The 19,069-nt window shown below is 50.5% G+C and overlaps 1 protein-coding gene across 1 annotated transcript; it reads right to left on the bottom strand.

The window, feature by feature from the left end:
• LOC138098209 (BRD4-interacting chromatin-remodeling complex-associated protein-like) lies at positions 1 to 4,502 on the bottom strand. The gene is made up of 6 exons (XM_068994564.1): positions 4,495 to 4,502; positions 4,125 to 4,213; positions 3,319 to 3,364; positions 2,726 to 2,768; positions 1,817 to 2,245; positions 1 to 1,241 (listed from the first exon to the last, which is right to left on the bottom strand). The coding sequence occupies exons 1-6, from the start codon at positions 4,500 to 4,502 to the stop codon at positions 1,008 to 1,010; spliced, it is 849 nt and encodes a 282-aa protein (XP_068850665.1). The 3' UTR covers positions 1 to 1,007.
• Between the last annotated feature and the right edge of the window lie 14,567 nt (positions 4,503 to 19,069).

Here is a 19,069-nt window from a genome sequence, read left to right as displayed (position 1 = left end):
ACGGCGTGGCTGAGCCCCGGGAACGGCCTGGCTGAGCACCGGGAACGGCGTGGCTGAGCACCGGGAACAGCCTGGCTGAGCACCGGGAACGGCGTGGCTGAGCCCCGGGAACGGCCTGGCGGAGCCCCGGGAACGGCGTGGCGGAGCCCCGGGAACGGCGTGGCTGAGCCCCGGGAACAGCCTGGCGGAGCCCCGGGAACGGCGTGGCTGAGCCCCGGGAACAGCCTGGCGGAGCCCCGGGAACAGCCTGGCTGAGCACCAGGAACAGCCTGGCGGAGCCCCGGGAACGGCCTGGCGGCGGCGGCAGCGGCGGGTGAGGATCGCGGGCCCGGCGCTGGGGAGACGAGCGGCCCCTCGGCGGTGCGGCGGCGTCTTCGCGGAGCCGCCCGGGGTCGGAGGCGGCGGCTGCAGCCCACCCGCCGTGGCTCCCGGCCGGGGCAGGCGGCCGGCACAGGCGGGGGACACTCCCCGGGACAGGCGCCGGGGGCCTCCGCACCTTGCCAGAGCTCCCCTGAGCTGTGGTGGCCCCGTGGCCGCCAGCGCTGTGCGACACCCGCGTGTGCCTCGGGGCGCTGGGAGCTGCAGGAGGAGAAGGGAGCGCCTGAACTCGTGAAGGCTCCCGGGAGCACCGAAACCAAGAGCTGCGGGCAGTGACGGGCCCGCGGGGCGCTGCTGCCTTTTCTGTGCCCTAGGACGTCCCCATTTTCTCCCCTTTCCCACAGCGCTGCATTTTCTCTCTTCTCCCGTGTACCTGCTTTGTCCATTTCACTCTGACGGGCTCCTTGTCCCCATCTTTTAGGTCCTCTCCACAGGGACCAGGGTGATGAGATCTTGCAAACATGAAACAAGACCGGGAATGTGTTTAAACTCAAGCCTTAATACTAAATAATCTCACTTTGGATTCTTATGGCACTTTGCATCAAGAGTTCTATTAAAAATAAGAAACAAAAGAGTCCACTTTCCGCGACTTTGGCTTCAGGCTCCAGAAGCTTTCACCATGCCACAGCTCAATTCCCACAGCCTTGGGCGTTGGGATGCTGCTGTGCTGGGGTGCTGGTGCTCCAGGGTGCTGGTGGCCGCAGGACGACGGGGTGGCAGAATGTGGGTGGCTGCTGGGTTTGTGGGCCGGTGGCCCACAGTGGCCCCTGGCCACTCCCCAGGACATAGGAGGCTGGGCCAGGGAACAGGATGAGTGTGGTGGGGGCTGGCTGCTCCACCTGCAGCATGATCCTCTGTGGCACCTGGACAGGGTGGAAAACAACACAAAAAATGAAAAACACGCCCTAAATCTGGTGCTTTTTAACTTGCAAACTGCTTGAGGTTGGTTTGAATGCGTGAGGAGGACGGGACTTTCTCCCGCCACCAGCACATACAAGGAAGGACAAAAAGGGTCAGATGTGAGGATCTTTGAGGGTTTTCCAAACTTAAGGACTCCAGGATTCGAAAAAGGTGCTGCCCCCCTCAGGGTCTGAACCCCAGAAATGGGCCTGTGTGCCCCAAACCCACAAATGGGGGGTCTACAGAGGGAGGTGAAGACTGACCTAAATAAAAGCTCAAATATTGGGGTCCTTGTCCCCGTTTCTCTTCCCCCTTCCCAGGTGAAAGAACCGAAGGAAAAGAAGCAGGACTTAAAATAACAACATAAATAAAAAGACACAGAATGAAAAGAATTAGCAAAATTAAAATCCGTAGGAACTTAAAGAACTAGAAGTAGGACTAAAACCCAGAACTTCAAACCAGAGAGCTACAAAAGCCTGTCCGGCAGACAGCACGGGAGTGGCCCCAGGCGGTCACCACGCAGAGGGGCTGCACTTGCCTGCTGGAGGAACACGACCCGTGGCGCTGGCAGGGCGGTGGCCGTCCCCTGCTGTCCCTCCAGCTGAGCGGGCCCGCTGCCCGTCTGGAGGCTGGCGAAGGGCCCGAGGTGCTGCACGAAGGGCTGGGCCGTGCTGAGGGCCGGCTGCTGGCCCAGGGCGGCCCGGCAGAGCTGCGGGCCGCTGCGGGAAGCCGCGGGCCCCGCGGGCTGTGGGCGAGGCTGGAAGCTGCCCGGCTCCCGCTTGGCCTCGGCCTCCAGCAGCTGCTCGGTGATGCCCGCTGCCCACAGGCACTGCTGGAGCAGGTCCCGGGGCGGCCCCGCCGCGGCCCCGCCGCCCCACGGGCAGCCCGCGCCGGCGGCCTCGGGCAGGGCCAGGCCCCTGCTGGCCACGGGCCAGCTCGGCTCGGCGCTCGGGGAGGGCTCCCAGACCTGGGAAATGCGTCAGAAACACACCGAGGGGGGTTGGAAATGATGCGAGGGCAAGGAAAGGCTCTCCAAGGAGAAATTTAGAAAAGGTCTACTAGCCCAGCACCTTCAAAAAAGGGACTGGGTGCATCCTCTGTGATGAGAGAGGAGCACGGTCAGGCTGGAAGGACGAACATTTATTTGGTGCAGAATTTAAAAAAATGGGGGGGGGGGGGGAAAGAGGGTGCAGTGGTGAGGGGCAGCCCCAGAAAGCACCAAGCTCTCCCCAGCAGTGGGGCAGCAGCTCTCCCTGTTCCCAATTTTGGCTTGAACCACCCCAAAATCCCTGCTGGCAGCACTGCATGAGCAGCGGCAGGAACTCAGACCTAAAAAGATTGTGACCTTTGGGGAGGTTTGATGTAAAAATCCAGTTTTAATTAAAAAAAAAATGTTTGTGTTACAGAAGTTGCATGGGTTTAGGGAGGGAGCTGAGCTGTCACTCACCTTTCTGGATCCAGGCAAAAAATTGTTCAAGGCCTGAGGATTGCTGCAAAAAACATAAAAAGGTTTAGGGAGGCAGTGACAGCACCTAATTAACAAATTAATGTTAATAAATGCCACAACTAATGATGGACACACATTAATGGTCCAAGAATGATGTTTTATGACCAATTTAAATGATCAAGTGGGTGCTCAGAGGCCAGTTTTTGCCTCCTGTATCACTCACACCCACTTATTCTCCTTTACCCCCATAATGGTACAAATCAACAATTATCAACAGTTTCATGATCAGAACAAGAAGTGAACCATTTGGCAAAATATTTTTTGGGCAGCAAATGCAGCCCTAAATCCCATAGTTTTGGGTAAAAGAACTGAAAAATGGGATTGATTCCCATTCCATCATTATTCTCTGTACTACTGGGGTGTTTCCAGACCTTTGGAGGATGTTTTCCACCCATTTCAGGACACCTCAGCCCTTTTGGAGGACACCTCAGGTGGGTTTTGGCTCTGGGAGACCCAGCCCAGCACGAGAGAAGCCCTCACGGAGACTGAGGGTGGTGGAATCCCCTTTCCCATCCCAAACTTGTGGGACTTACTAAAGTACATCTGGCACGGCCCAGCTGTCATTGGCATCTCTGTCAACTGCAAAGAACAGAGAGACAAGGTTGTGTCAGGAGAGCAGGGGGCTGATGATGATGATGATGCTGGTGACCAGACCAGCAGACTCCTCAAGAGGAGGGTCCACTACTCCATGGGGCATCAACCCACAACCAGGAACCTGGAGAGGTTTCAGGATGGTTCCTCGTCTGTCCACTGGATGGATTTCGCTCCAAGTTCTCTCTGCAGGAGCTCACCCAAACCAGCAGGGTTTTGGCTCATTTTCAGCTTACCAAGGGGCACTGGTGACCTTTGCTGGCTGGGCCTGGCATGGGATGGTCCTGGAGATCCTAAACACCTGGAGGACCTGGATCCAGATGCTGGCAAAGCTTGGCAAGAACTCACCTTTAACATCACTTATTTATGCACTTTTATCCCTAAAATTCCACTGTGGCAAAATGGATTTGGAAGGATTTGAGGATTTTGTGATGATAACTTGCAATCAGCACCAGGCCGCCTCCTCCTAAACCCCTTTTGAAGAGCAGATCTGGGAAACTGTGTTTTTGGGGTTGTTCTTTGATGTCTTCCCTCTTTTCCGCAGATCTGGGCTGGATTTGGAGGTGCAGCAATATGAAACTACTAATAAAGATCAAGGAAAACAGGAAAGCAAACGTCCACTACATCACTAAACTCTACAGATAAAAATACCTTCCACTGTCATCCCCAGAAATGATATTTATGACGATTTCCCCCCTTGTCATGCCCCAGTGGGGGGATATGTGCAGTTAAGATGTTTTGCAGCTACCTGGATCTTTGTAGGAGGGGTTGAGTGAGTTAAATCCAGTGATCACAGCGATGAGGGATGGCAGCCCCTGCAGGATGACCTCGGGGGTACTCGATGGAGGCACAGGAATCACAAGGGCAAAATGCCCTTAAATTAGACCCCCAAATATTCCATATTATTTTCAGTGGTTCCAAAGGAGCACAGTTCTCACTAATTAAGGTGCAGGAGTGAACGCCAGGGCCTGAAAATAATCTTTAAAATAACCTTGAAAATCATTCCCTGCAGGGGTCAGAATTCTCCCTGTAAATGTAAATATCTGATATTCCTTAAATAAAAGCGCTTACTTTGATGTGGAGGGATCAGGGACAAAAGGATGCTACGTGGGCGGCACCTGGCCATGGCTGAGGGCAAAATTCCCTTGCTGGCACCTGGTCATTTGGTCATTTCCTCTGCTGGCACCTGGTTGTGTCCGAGGGCTGCATTAGCAGGGAGTGGGCGGGTCTGAGGGCCAAGTTCTGTTGTTGGCAACCGATCCCGGGACTGAGGTCAACATTCCCTTGTGGGCACCCCGTCGTGTTTGGGGGCCGTGCTCCGTTGCCATGGGAGAGGAGCAGGAGTGATGCCGTGTGCCCCAGCTGTGAGCAGGGGAATCGCTAATAAAACGGCTTCAAAGCCAATCAGAAGTTGAAGAATAAGAGATTTGATGTGTTTTCCCTGTTGTCAAGGCAGATCAAAACCAAAAGACAACAATAACACCCCATGGAGTGATGAAATGCTGCCTCAAATGGCCCCTTCTCACCCCTTTCTAACCCAAAGAACATTTTGGATCAGTTTCAGTCAAAACAGCAATTCCCTGGAGCCACAGTGAGTGTCCCTCATCTTGCAGCTTCCCTGCAGGGAGGCCAGTGCCCTCCCTCCACCTTCAGCATTCAGGATTTAGTAGCTTTTAATTAATTTTTACCCCTAAAAACACACTTTACAGGGTCACAAGACTATGAAGATTAAGTTAATTGGAAAGTTAAAACTCCTTCTGAGGCAGGAAGTGGAGGAAAAATGTTTTTAACTTCATGGTGTGAGACAAGGTGATGAAAAAATGGGCATTTTTATGATTTTGCTTCATAAGATCTGGATGAAATTGCTTTTCTTTTTACAAAAATGTGGATTGTCCTGGGCCTCTGCAGAGGACTTTATGTTTCTGAAACACTTTAATCCTCATGTCGTTCTACGAGGAATGTCATGAAGCTGAAAACCTGTGAGCTGAGAGACATTTGGGGGTATAAAATAACTTGACAAAAATGAAATAAATGAAACCCTTCCAACTGATTTCTGTGGCCAAACTGCACTCACAGGATGATTTCCACCCTGGAGCGCTGTCCAAGTGGGATATTGTGGAGTATTTAGTTGTGAGATGAGGAAACAATGGGATTCAGCAAAGGGGTCATGTGGCAATGACGCCAAAATCCTGGATTTATTGCCATTGGCCTTCCATGGCACTTCACACCTTGTTAAAGTAAAACCTGGTCACTGGAGCGCTTGGGAAACACACTGGGATCCACAGGGAAACATCCTTGGAGAAACCATCTTAATGCAGCTTGTTAATTACCACCGTTAAATCCATCTCCATACAAATAAAGCATTACAACGTTGTTTAATTAGCACAAGCCTGTGAGGGTCAACCCACCAGCGTGAGGCAGACCAAGACTTCTGGAGCAGGATGCATCCCACGTTTGTGATGCTCTGTATCACAAAAGTGTCACAACAGTGGCAGAGGTGTGGAACCTGTGACTGGCAATTGTGATCTCACCTGTCCAATGCTTGGTGTCCTGAGGAGTGGGCCAGCAAAAGCTGACCATTGGGGTAACTTGGCTCCTTCCCCTGCCTTTTTCCAAGTATTCTTTGTCCTTGGCAGCAGCTACAAGCACCAACAAAATGCTTTTGACAGCTGAAGGTGCTTTTCGGGTAACATTTGGGGTTTTTGAAATCATTTTATTGAGCTACAAATATTTTCTTTCCCAGCAGGGGATCTTTCTGGAGGAGGTCCTGATATCCTTTGTCATCCAAAGCTTTTCACTCCGTACCTGAGAGGAGCAATGGCTACAACAGGGAATGACTTCTTTGAGTAACATTTTCACCAGCTGGCTTGGACTTTGTGAATGCCCACGGATGAAGGACATGGCCACTGCTCCATCCCTAAGTGTTGATGCGCTGACAGCCTGGAGTGAATTCTGGGGCATTCCCTGAGAGCAGCCAGGCCCAGGTGTTGCTTGTTTTCATCACATTACAACCAGGAAAAGTGAAGATCTGATGATTCAAGGCTCTAGAGGGAAAGGAAGGTGGCCTGAGGCCCAGAAATCAGTGTGGATTTGTTGGACTTTTGGCAGATTAAACAGGGGAACAGACTGTTTTCCAGAACTGTTTCCCTGTCAGTAGATGTCGATGGGGTGTTAGGCTTCCCCTGATGTTTCTGGGTTGGTGATTAGAACTGTTGTCCTTGGTGTCATATAGTGAACTCAGCATTTAAAAAAGCTTTCAAGCAACAATATTCACATAAAGAATCACAGAATCAATTAGGTTGGACAAGACCTCTAAGGTCATCGAGTCCAACCTTTGACCAAACACCACCATGTCAAATAGACCATGGCACTAAGCACCACACTCAGTCTTTTCTTAAATACCTTAGGGATGGTGACTCCATCACCTCCCTGGGCAGCTCATTCCAGTATCTAATCACTCTTTCTGTGAAGAAATTCCTCCTGATGTCTAACCTGAACCTCCCCTGGGAGAGCTCAAGACTATATATCCTCTTGTCCACTCGGTAGTTGCCTGGGAAAAGAGGCCAATCCCCACCTGGCTACAGCCTCCTTTCAGGTAGTCCTAGAAAGTGACAAAGTCACCCCTGAGCCTCCTTTTTTTTTCAGGATAAAATATCCCAGTTCCCTTAGCTGCTTCTCATAGGATTTACCCTCTAGACCCTTCCCCAGCTTCCCTGCCCTTCTTTGGACATGCTCCAGCACATCAATGTCTTTCCTGACCTGAGGAGCCCCAAACTAGATGCAGCACTCGAGGTGTGTGCCAAGTACAGAGGGACAATCACTTCCCTGGTCCTGCTGGCCACACTGCTCCTGATACAAGCCAGGATGCTATTGGGCACCTGGGCACATGGCTGGCTCACGTTCAGCCACTGTTGACCAGCACCCCCAGATCCTTCTCGCCTGGGCCACTTTCCAGCCACTCTGCCCCCGGCCTGGAGCGCTGCATGGGGTTATTGTGAATGAAGTGTAGGACCTGGCACTTGATGTTGTTAAACCTCATACTGTTGGGTTCGTTCCATTGATCCGGCCTGTCCAGATCCCTCTGGACAGAGCCTTCCTATCCTCCAGCAGATCGACACTCACACCAAATCTGGTGTGGTCTGTGAATTTACTGAGGGTACACATGATCACCTCATCCAGATCATCAGTAAAGATATTAAACAGGAACTGGGCCCAACACTAATCCCTGTGGGACAAAGTGACCAAATGCCAACTGGATGCGGCCGTTCACCACCACTCTCTGGGCCCTGCCTGGCCATTACCCAGGAAAAGTGCATCTGTCACCCATTGTCTTACCTCTTTTCAAATGTTGTTTGCCTGCAGTCATTGGCAAGGGAATGAATCCACCACAAAAGACCCTTTTCTCCCCAGAGAAGATTTGCATGGACTGGAGGCAAAAACGGAGACCTGGAGCGGGACTTTACAACCTTGGTAGTACTTGCTACCTCAACGTGGTCCTGCAGTGCCTGACATACACACCCCCTCTGGCTAATTACCTGCTCTCTCGTCAGCACAGCCGCTTCTGTGAGTACTTTTAGGAATATCTCCTTTTAAATCTCTTGGGTACATCCCAAGGATTCCCAGAATCTGCAATTGGATTTAGGAGAACAGCAGCCCTTCTTTGTTAGCCCCATGAGCTTATGCTCCTCAGGCACTCAAACTAAAAGCCACCTGTCCTATCAAGGTGCATTCATTTTCAGAAAGGCACCTCTTCCTAGTCCTGGGTCCCTGTCCCTTCAAGTTAAACCCTCTTAGCTTATTGCACAGAAAACTTGTGCCAGTTTAGCCTCCCTATGAAGAACATTTTCTATGCATTAAAGTGCCCCGGGCTTGTCAGGACATTGGCACTTCGGGAGAAGAGGAACAGAGAGTCTTTACAACTTCAAGACCTCCATTAGGTTTTCTACCTGGGGATTGTTTTGCTAACCTAAGGAGCTTCCCTCTTTCCTCAGGTCATCAGCAAGGTTTCTGCATGATGTGCATCATGGAAGCTCACGTTCGGAAGGTCCTGTATTCCTCAGCCAGTGCCATCCGGCCTAGAGCTGTCATCAGGGACCTCAGATGTAAGCAATTTCAGGTGCTTCAGCAGGTTCTTTCCTTCTTTGAGGGAAGAACTATTAACTTCTTTCTTAGTCATAGGAGAATTTAAGCCTGACATACCGGGAGATGCCTACGAGTTCTTACGGTGTACTCTCAGTGCCATGCAGAGAGCTTGTCTGAGTGGAAGCAGCGAGTAAGCACAAGAAAATTCCCTTTTCAATGTTCCTTAATCTCTTGGACTCCTTGAAGTACTCCCATCAAGGAAAACCTCCGCTCAGGGCTTTCTAAGCTAAACTCTTGGAGGACGTAACTCTCTGCCTTGCCATTTATTTCCAGCTTGGACATCTCTTCCCAAGGAACTACCATCATCCATCAAATATTTCGGGGCATTCTGAGATCCAGAGGTATGTTTCCACAACTACTGCTCTTCTTGGCATTTTCTGTGCCCTTCTGTCCGCCTGTGACGTGCAGCTGGTCCTGTGATGACTGGCGTAGAAGGACCCACGAGCATAAACTGACACCAATTAACTTCCCTCAGCATTTTGATTTTCCTTCCAGTCACATGCCTGAGCTGCAAAACAGTTTCTGATTTCTACATGGCCTTCCTGGATATCCTTTTGAAAATCAAAGTAAGACGTTTGCAATTGTACTTCGAGAGGTCCCAAGGCCCCTGTAGCTTTTCAGAACCAAAGCATTTGTCTTACAAACCTCTTTTGCGAGCACAAGGGATCTTGGTGGTGAGTAGAAAGCGGAATGGACAGTGTCCTTCTGCAGAGGCCATGGCACTGGTGTGTCTGTGGTGCTGGGTTTAAGTTGGACAAGCAGCATTATCCCCTCTGCACCCTTGACCCACTCTCCTCCCCCTTCCCTTTTTCCTGCCTCAACACCCCTCTGGCTCCCAGGCTGACCGGTTAGATCAGTTTTCACTACTGATGCCCCTGCACGCCATCAGTAGCTGAACTGAGCAGTGGCCCTGAGAGGGAGCTCTAGATGGCTCAGGAACCCCTGGAACACAGGGAAATGTTCAGTATCACACCCCTCTTTCTGTCTCCTTACAAACACTGCCTGTGGGGTCCTGGTGGGTCTCCTCAGCATCAGCTGCCTGGGTCTTCCTGTCGGCTCCTGGGAAATGTTCAGGTGAGGGCACTTCCCACAGCTCAGCAGCTCCTTTCTCACGCCTCCAGGGAGCTTCATCCCTCACCGCAGCTCTGGAGGACTTTGTGACACCCAAGCAGCTGGATGGGAAAAAGTGCTTCAAGTGTAGCAAGTAAGAAGATTTCTTACCATATATTAACACCAGATTCTGCATGAGGGGCTGCTGAAATCAAGCAGAATCGGTTTCTCAGAGAGGTTTAATGCACAATAATGAGATACGGCCTTTTTGAATATGGCCTTATGGTCTGGAATAGCCTTGATGTTAGTGCCAGGGTGTGAGAAAGGAAAGGCTGTCTGGCCCTCTTGAGGCAAGGTTGGGTGCATTTCAGCACTCAGCTCTGTGCTTGGGTTCAAGGTGTAAGAAGAAGGTTGCTGCCTCCAAGAGGCTCACAATCCATCATGAGCCCAGGGTCCTCACGGTGTGTCTGGGAAGGGCTGATGAACGGACCAGCAGGAAGATCAGCCAGGTGTGTATGCAGCTGGAGTGCAACTTCCTCTTTGGAGCAGAAGATTCCCCAAAGCAGTGTGCTCTGTCACAAGCTGCTCATGTTGGGCTTTTTGTGTTCCCTTCTGAGGAGAGGAATCTTCCCAAGGGAAGACCAGCCTGCACTCTGCTCTGGCAGAGCTGCTTTGGCAGGGAACAGTTTCCTCCCACCCAAACCATTACCTGCTGAAGGCTATTTCATGTGGTAGCTCAGGATCATTTCTGAGCCATCTTGGTTTCTCCATAGGTTGTGGGGTACCCTGAGTTCTTGGATCTTCGGCCGTACATGTCTGACACGGCTGGAGAACCCCTCCTCTACTCCTTGTATGCCGTTGTGGTGCACAGCGGTCACACCTGTCTTGAAGGACACTTTTTTTGCTACACAAAGGTGAAGAGCAACTTCCCTCCTGACAGGGAAAAACATATGCTGGGAAGACAGACCTGGCAGTGTTACTGGCAGCCAAGGCTTTGGGAGATTTCCTCCTTTGGGGCTAGATTGGACTTGTTTTGGTGTACTTTTGGTTTGGCAGTTTTCTGTGTAGAAACACTGCCCTTCCTCTCCAGAGATGGGTGCCTTCCTTTACAGGTGAGCAATGGGCAGTGGTACAAGATGAATGATGTCACTGTGGATAGCTGTGGCATCCACACAGTTCTGGGGCAGCAAGCCTATTTGCTGTTCTATGCCAGGTAATAACCAGGGTGACGTGTTCAGAATGTTTCCTTTTCCTGGCTTTGCTGTTTGTCCTCTCATCCTCCTGAGTGTTTCTGCCATAGGAGACAATTCCTCCCTGCATCCTTCAATTCTGAACTGTCCCACACCAGTTCTCTTCCCTTGCTGGGCTTTAGGCTGCTGCCCTGTGTAAGCTGCTCCTTGTTTGCTCTCTGAAGCTGGCTCATGCAGAGAAGAGGACTTAAAGGGGCCTCCAGGAAAGATGGGGAGGGGCTTTTTATCAGGGAGTGTTGTGACAGGACGAGGGGTAATGATTTCAAAGTGAAAGAGGGAAGATTTAGATTAGATATAAGGAAGGAATTCTTCCCTGTGAGGGTAGTGAGGCTCCAGCCCAGGTTCCCAGAGCAGCTGTGGCTGCCCCTGGATCCCTGGAAGTGTTCAAGGCCAGGTTGGATGGGGCTTGGAGCAACCTGGGGTAGCAGAAGGTGTCCCTGCCCATGGCAGGGGGTTGGAATGAGATGTGCTTTAAGGTCCCTTCCCACCCAACCCATTCTGTGATTCTGTGAAATGGAGGCTGTAGGGGGTATAAAGACAAGGGCTTGCTATGACAGGGACAGACCTGGTAGGAAGACCCCAGGTGTCTGAATTTCCCATTGGTGACCTTGGCTCTCTGTCATAGAAACCTTTCCAAAAAAATGACTGAATCCCAAGTGAGTCTGCAGAAAATGCCCTAAACAGAGGTGACTCTTTTTTTCTTCAGGTGCTTGGATTTGCAAATGGAAGAAACGGCAGCTTCTTCATCATCCCACTCCTTCCTCAGTCAGGGGGAAGCCAGCAGCGAGGCAGGTTCTGCAGGACCACAGGGTCTGCCTGGTAGGATTAAGGTGATGCACAGCCGGAGGAACAGTGCCAGGGAGAAGGAGAGGAGCAGATTCCCGCAGCGGGGCAATGAACGGCGCAGCTGGTTCATGAACATCCCCAACTGCAGCAACTCAACAGGGAGGAGGAGGAAGAGAACGAGCACTCCAGGTCATGACAACACTCACAGGGATGCCACAGCTCCAGGGCCCTCCAACAGGAGCTGCCAGCATGCTCCAGCACACAGGGCTGCTTGGGAACAACCCCTGCCAAGAGAGAGACGGAAGAGCAGGCCCTCGCAGCAGGGTGACAATCTCTGCAGACAGCTTGTGAAGAGCAGGGACTATCACCAGTCAGAAAGGAAAAGGAGGAAACGCTCATTTGGCACCAGCAGACCCAAAGCAGAAGACCCAAAGCCATAATTAAAACTCCTTGGCCTTTCATTAATATTTTACAGGATGTTTCCTTCTCTTTAGGTTTTGGGGCAGTTGGTGGAAACATGCAGCGAGGGATGTTGGTGTGATGGGATTTTGAAAGCTGTGGGCTTGCATGTGCCCACCTGGCAATTTCTTTTTTTTAAATACAAAGTCCAATTCACCCAAAGGAACATGGACTGCATGAGCCAACAGTGACCAGGACTGAAAGAGGCTGGACAGCTGGGCCCCAGGGTTGCTGCTCAGCAGCACCAAGTCTAGTGTGGAGCCAGGAATAAGCAGTGTCTCCCAGAATCAGCACTGGGACCTATCCTGTTTAACATTTTCCTTAACTAATGGTCTGGAAGCTGGGGCAGAGGGCACCCCCGGCAAGTTGGGAGATAACACCCAACTGGTGGTGCTTAGGCCAGGGGGTCATGCTGCCATCCCAATGGACCTGGGCTGGTGTCGTGGTTTGACACTGGCCAAACACCAGGCACCCACAAAAGCCTCTCACTCGCTCTCCCCTGCCACAGCTGGGCAGAGGACACAAAAATTTAACAAAGGGGTCGTGAATTAAAGACCGGGAGAAAACACTCCAAGGGCAAAACAGGCTCAGCTTAGAGGTACAAAGTGAATTTATTACTAACAAAGTCAGAGGAGGACAATGAGAAGTAAAATAAGCCCTTAAAAACACCTGTTCTTCCACCAGCCCCTCCCTCCTTCCCACCAACAGGGCAGGGAGACAGGGCATGGGGGTTTTGATCAGCTCATCACATTCGTCTTCCTTTGTCAGGAATATGCAGCACCACATTCTTTCAGTCTCGAAGAGCCAGGATCCACCAGGGAACCCCTACATTACGCTCACTGTTCCTACCCCAACGGTGCCAGGACACAAAAGCTCTTGGCTTTAACCTGGCGATGGTCAGCGCTCGAAAAACCACCACACAATGGCGCTGTGGACTTGCAAAAGAAGCCAACGCTCCTCGCCTATCTCTAAACCACCGAAGGGCAGAACCCGGTTGAAAACGTTACTGCTCTCAGATGAACTCTGTCAGGACAGAAAGATTTCACGGACCTTCCCCTTCCAAGTACAAACTCTTTTATTTGCACCACACTCAAACGGCAACACGAAATCCTTTTTGCTAATAATTATTTTCGTTATCACAGAGTCCAGCTACAAAATCAAAAACATCCAGCAAAAACAGAGCTCACAGAAGTGAGAAAGCTGTTGCTGGCTATAACCTGAACTGCACCACACACCCTGGCATCTGCACTTTCCCTCTCAGCTCTAGGGTATATCATACATGATATATACCATCATAATCCTTCCATCTCCCAGAGTCAGGAGCCAAAATGAACGGCACCAGGGACTGCTCACACGCTGAAGGTACCAGGACAAAAAGCTCACCAGCTTGGCTTTTGCATTCCCACTGTAGTGGTTCAACAGCTCTAACAGACAGAACTGTATACCAGGAAAAGTAAGTAAATTCACCAAGACCACCCAATGTGTGGATCCAAGACTGGTTTCTTTGCCAAAGAGAGGAACTGTGAGCTCCATCTTAAAGGAAGTGGGATCCCCTCCTCCCAAACAGCAAATATCCAGGGATTGATCCCATACAAAGGTACCAGAACACTGGTACTGGGTGTTACCTGCGCTGGGCACTGTACCAGCTGCACACCCAGACGGAGCTGCTTACCTTGCTGAAAATAAATGTACTGCCAGAAATTTCAGAGCACCACCTCTGAAAGGCGGAAATGTTTGGCCAAACTGAACTTTTCAGGACACCACCTTCAAAATATGGATACCAGCTCCGTAACTGTACAAGTTGAGGGAATGCTCCCACACCAAATATGCCAGGACAGAAAGTTGCTGCTGCCCTTGACCTCCACTAAGCAGCTTCTTGTCTGCACCTGAACCACTGGGGCTATGTGCTTTCCTTCCCATGCGAGAGCATTGCCACCCTCTTTCAGGAGCTTGCCAGCTGCAGGTTGGATACCACCTCCAGCATTGAATACATCCAAGAATTGCTCCTACACAAGAGCTGTCAGGACAAAAAATGTCTCCCTGGAGTTGAACTCCTCACTGTGTCCTATAATGTGATCTGCCAACCCTGGGACTGCTTCCCAAGGAAAGGCACTGTGGGTCACTTGGCCTTACCTTGCCCTCAGTCCCATTGCCCAGCTTTGCCTAGACTACCATTGCTTTGTCTTCCCTTGCCTTCCTTGCAGGCAGAGCCAGGCAGCCAAAGTGTGGACAGTTCTGGGCAAGTCAAGGGAGCTGCAGGGAAGGCAAGGCAAGAGCCCTGAGGGGAAAGCAGAGCAAGGAAAGGCAAGAGAATGCCCAGAAATCGTAGGCAAGGCCAAGGCAGAGGAAGGCAGGCCAGGCGAGAGGCCAGGGACAGCTCGGCAAGGAAATGCCACCAGGGAAGGGGCAACAAGTCAAGGGAGGGAATGGTTCTACAAGGCAATGCAAGGCAAGAACAGAGGGGTTGGACAGGCAAGGGAAGGCAAAGGAGAGGAAGGCAAGGCATGGCCAGGCCTGGGAAGAAAGGAGCAGGCAGGTTAAGGAAGGGAATGGGTGTGAAAGGCACTTCAAGGGAAGGGGGGTCCAGCAGGGCAGGGCAAGGCAAGGAGTGGGTTTGCAAGGCAAGGCAAGGTTAGGGGAGGCAAGGAAAAACAAGTCCAAGGAGAGGCCTGCAAGGCAAAGCAAGGCCAGGGAAAAAAAGTAGGAAAGTCAAGGTGGGGGATGAGCGGGCATGGCAAAGCAAGGTGACAGAGTGGTAGGGAAGGGCAAGGGAGGGAGGGACACAGATGTGTCCACAAGGCAGTGCAAGGTTGGGGCTGACAAGCAGGGCAGGTCAAAGGAGGAGCAGGTGAGGCAAGGCAAGGATTTCAGTTTGGGATTAGGAGGTTACGGTTAGGGTAAGGGTTATACTTAGAGTTATGTTTAGGGTGTTAGGGTCAGGCTATGGTTAGTGTTAGGGTTCAACTTCGGGTTAGGAGTTAGGGTTAGGGTTTGAGGTAGGGTTATGTAAGGGTTAGGTTAAGGTTCAGGTTTAGTATTATGGTTTATGTTTTTTATGGATTGTTTTTATGGATTAATATTTAGATTTCAGTTTTGGCTGTAGGGATAATGATAAGGCTAGGGCTGTTGGCTGTTATTGCTTCTTAGTGTAGGGTTTGTATTTGGGGTTTACAGTTAATTTTTGGGTTAGTGCTTGTGGCCGTTAGGGCTACCCAGTGTTAGTGTTAGTATTTAGGTTTTTTTGTTAAGCCTAGTGTCTAGGGTTAGGTTACATTCAGAGTTACTTTTTGATTATAGCTAGGGTTAGAGTTTGATCTAAGTTTAGTCTAATGTTTAGGGTTAGGATTAGTTTTAGGGATAGTGTTAGGGTTATGTTTAGGATTAAGTGTTACGGTTGGAGGTCGTTTTAACCCGAATATCCTGTAGTGCCCTTTCCAGAGTGGAAGTTACACACAGGAGTCTCAGGTTACCCTAAATTTCATCTCATATCACACCCAGAGCACATCAGAACAGTCTCTGCTTCCAACATCAGGCCAGGCACTCGTCCGTGCTACACCCAACAGCCAGAGACACCTCTCAGCTCTTTACTATCTCTTCTTTCTCAAACTTCAAGAGGTTTAAGATTCCTCCCAAACCTTCCCACGAGATCCTCTTTCTGCTCACAGGCGTAGGTGTTGCTGAGAAGGATTGTTCAGCAGACACATTTGGAACAGGATCCATCCAGGAGAGGTTATTTCCTGAATGGAAACGAAACTCCTTTATATAGGCTGGACTGGGGAGTCAGTGGCCAAACTGTTCCCTTCTTTCTTATTTTCTTTGGACCTTAAGCATACCCCACATGAGACATCTGGCACAGGGTTTACAGGATACAGTTTGCTTTGGCAGTGGCCAGATTTTGGAGCTCACAGTGTTTAAAAAGGATTTTATGAATTGAAGATCTCACTCTCCTCTGTAATGCTTCAAATTAAGGTTTCCACATATGCCTTTAATAGAGATTCACTAAGACACTTACCGAATGTTAAATCAACATCACTCAGGGAAATAGAACACCCTCACTGAGGATTAACAACCATACAGTTCAGTCAGGGTACTGCAGCAGTTAAACCTCAAATGCAGCTTCAGTGTCATTATCAGTCTTTTAATTAAGATAATAATTGTCCTGTTAATGCTAATTAAAAGACTAATGCCTTCACACTCCTGTGGCACCGCTCACCCTAAGGTGCACAGAGCATCAGTTCCCTCCCCATCTCCAGAGGGGCCCAGGTCAGTTCAGAGGACAACCAGAGTTGCTCAGTGCCCACTGCTCCAAATAAGCTCCCAGACAGGTGTGAGAGCAGTGTGATGTGGACTTCAGGAGAGTGAGGGGGTGTGTGCAGAAAAATGGATGTGTTCCTGGAAAATGCTGGGCAGGTTAGTTAATCCAAAGAGGTTTTCCCAGGTACGCAGGGCAGAGCAGCAAGTCCTGGCCACTTCCCAGCTACAGAGCCAACAAAGTAGGAAGGGATTGCTGCCCTAACCACACCACCTCCTTACACTCACATGTCATGCCAAGAACACCTCACCAGGACCCTGCTGGGAGGGCTGGGGAAGCCCAGTGCTCTCCTGGGAGGCATTCCAGCCATCCAGGAGCCCGAAGGGAATGGAGGAGACTGGATCACTGCCTACACCACCTCACAAGCCGATCTGTTTCCCCAGGAGCACCTCAGGCTCCGCAGACTCCCAGCTCCAGACACAGCTGTCCAGCCCCAGGAGCCCAGGCCCTTGTGCAGCAGTCAGGACCAGATTCCACTGCCTGGCTGTTCAGGCTGACCTTCCAACAGGACATGGACCAGATGTTCCAGCCCAGGCTCCGAGGGGGCTCAGCAGCCCGAGCCAGAGCTGTGTTGTAACACTTGGCTGTCTATGCACAGAGTTTCCCCTGCCCCTCATTCCTGGAGTTTTGGTAATGAATATTACTATAAAAGTTGAACAGAAAGAAAGCAACAGTGGATTCCTTGCACCCTCATAATTTTAATTGGATTTATCTTCCTTAAATGGTAAATATAACTGACCTCATTTCAAAAGAGCAAGTTATCCCTCCTCATGGGATAGCCACCTTCCCTGCAGCTCAGGGATTCAGCCTAACACGGCTCCCAGTTGTTAGTCTATAAAATAACCCATTGCCAAGCCCTATAGTGGACTGCACATTTAGATTTTGATCAATTGTTAAAGCATCTCTGAAATGTACTCTGTTTAAAGGGACATGAGCTTATGTTTTCTTTGAGACACTTCACCTTCCTCCTCCAAGAATTCCTACAGAGTGACTTGCTGCAATCCCTGGCCCCCCCTTGCTGCATGGGACTCTAGCATGACTTGCATGAACCCTTTTTCAGAGCTCAGTTACCTCTCTGAAGCAATGCCAACCAAAGGCAGCACAAAAAAACCCTCAAGAGACTCTTTGTTAACCTGCTCCCCTCTCACTCAAGCTTCCTCTTCTGGCAAAGAAGTCAAAAAGGCATTAAAAGGGGGGAAAAAAATCAGATTCAATCCAAAAGGTTTGTGGAGACTGACCTCTGTGGTTCAGGTCACTTTCTAACTTGCCACATTGGTTTGATATTAAAAAACCAAGACTGAGAGGAAAGGTAGAGCTGGGCTGATCCCTGGGAGTTTTTCTGTGGGAGGCACTGTCTGTACTGAGCCCCTGAGCCCATGGATGGCCTGGTGAAATGAGAACCCACCCAGACACCCCACAGCACTTGCAAACACAGGGCTGCACCCCCAAATAAGCCCACAGATGGCTTCGTTTCAATCACCTCTTTCCTGTCCTGAAGGATCAGTAAGGAGACAGGAGCACCAAAGGCTCCCGAGACACCCAAGCACACAAATGTCACCCCAGTGTGACAGAGCAGCACATTTGAAATCCAAGGTGCTTGGAGCAGAGTGTGATCTCAGCAGGAGGGAAATGCTGAATCCTGCTCCAAGCCCAAGGCTCCAGAGAAGACATTTGGCAAGACCAGGAAAGGGAGGCAGGTAACCATGACAACCACTCCTTTCTTAGTATCAGACAACAAAAATGACTCCTGAAGACACAGGCCCCACACCACCACGTCTGTTCCCACCTGTCTGGGGAGGACAGAACTACACTGGGAATGCAACACAGGCTCCCCCCTAATCCAGAGACCCCCGATATCAGTCCTCTGCTCAGCACAGACGGGGGAAACCTGCCCAATTTCATACTCCTAGGTCACAGTCTTCCCTGTTTCACCCCTGACATAGATGCCAGGCAGTCACCTTCAAGCATTTTGTTTCCAAAAACCTGAGAAAAACAAATGGAAAAGCCGTATGAAAATTAACACAGGTGCTAAGAAACAGCCAAAGCTTAAGGAAATCCACCATTTCATGGCAGAGCTTCGTCTTTCTAGAAGAGCAGGAACAATTCTGAAATGTGCAACTTAACTACGGTTGTTATTCACCGTACACATCAGGTGGGAAGCTTTCATCTCCACTGGGCACCCACATCACTGATTTTATGAGCTGTGCACACACATAAAGTGAGGAATAAAATGTAAATGCTTCAGACCTCGGCATGAACACGTTAATGCTTCAGGCAAAAGGCACTGAGCTGAGCAGCCCCCTCACCCTCCCAGCCCACCTCCCTGGCACCTGAAACAGAATCACAGAATATTCTGAGTTGGAAGGGACCCACACACGAGTTCTCACTCCCACCTTTCACTGCCTTCATGCTGCATCTCCCCAGCACTTCGAGCACCTTCTGGTCGTGTTGTCCTCTCAAAGTGCTCATCTCAAAGATACAAAACAGAGCTGCTCCCGTAAAAGCTTCCATTCCTCAAGACAGACATTTGTGGTTGTCTTCTGCCCCTGCTTTAGGTGAGAAAAAGGCTTCTGGATCCCTGGGCACCCACGGATGGGATCTAGCAGCCAGTTGTGCTGAAAATGGAAACTAAGGAGTAGGGTGAGACCCTGCATTACTTTTGCAAGTTTCTTACAGCTTGGTCTCTACTCAGGT

The sequence above is a fragment of the Aphelocoma coerulescens genome, chromosome 24, assembly GCF_041296385.1.
Source record: "Aphelocoma coerulescens isolate FSJ_1873_10779 chromosome 24, UR_Acoe_1.0, whole genome shotgun sequence".
Taxonomy (NCBI): domain Eukaryota; kingdom Metazoa; phylum Chordata; class Aves; order Passeriformes; family Corvidae; genus Aphelocoma; species Aphelocoma coerulescens.
This window is presented reverse-complemented; position numbering and strand designations above follow the sequence as displayed.

Excerpts from the sequence above, each read along its gene's own strand:
- LOC138098209 (XM_068994564.1), bottom strand. Across the intron at positions 2,769-3,318 it reads GCCGTGCCAGATGTACTTTA|CAATCCTCAGGCCTTGAACA; the intron begins GTAAGTCCCACA and ends TGTTTTTTGCAG. Across the intron at positions 1,242-1,816 it reads GGGTCGTGTTCCTCCAGCAG|GTGCCACAGAGGATCATGCT; the intron begins GCAAGTGCAGCC and ends CACCCTGTCCAG.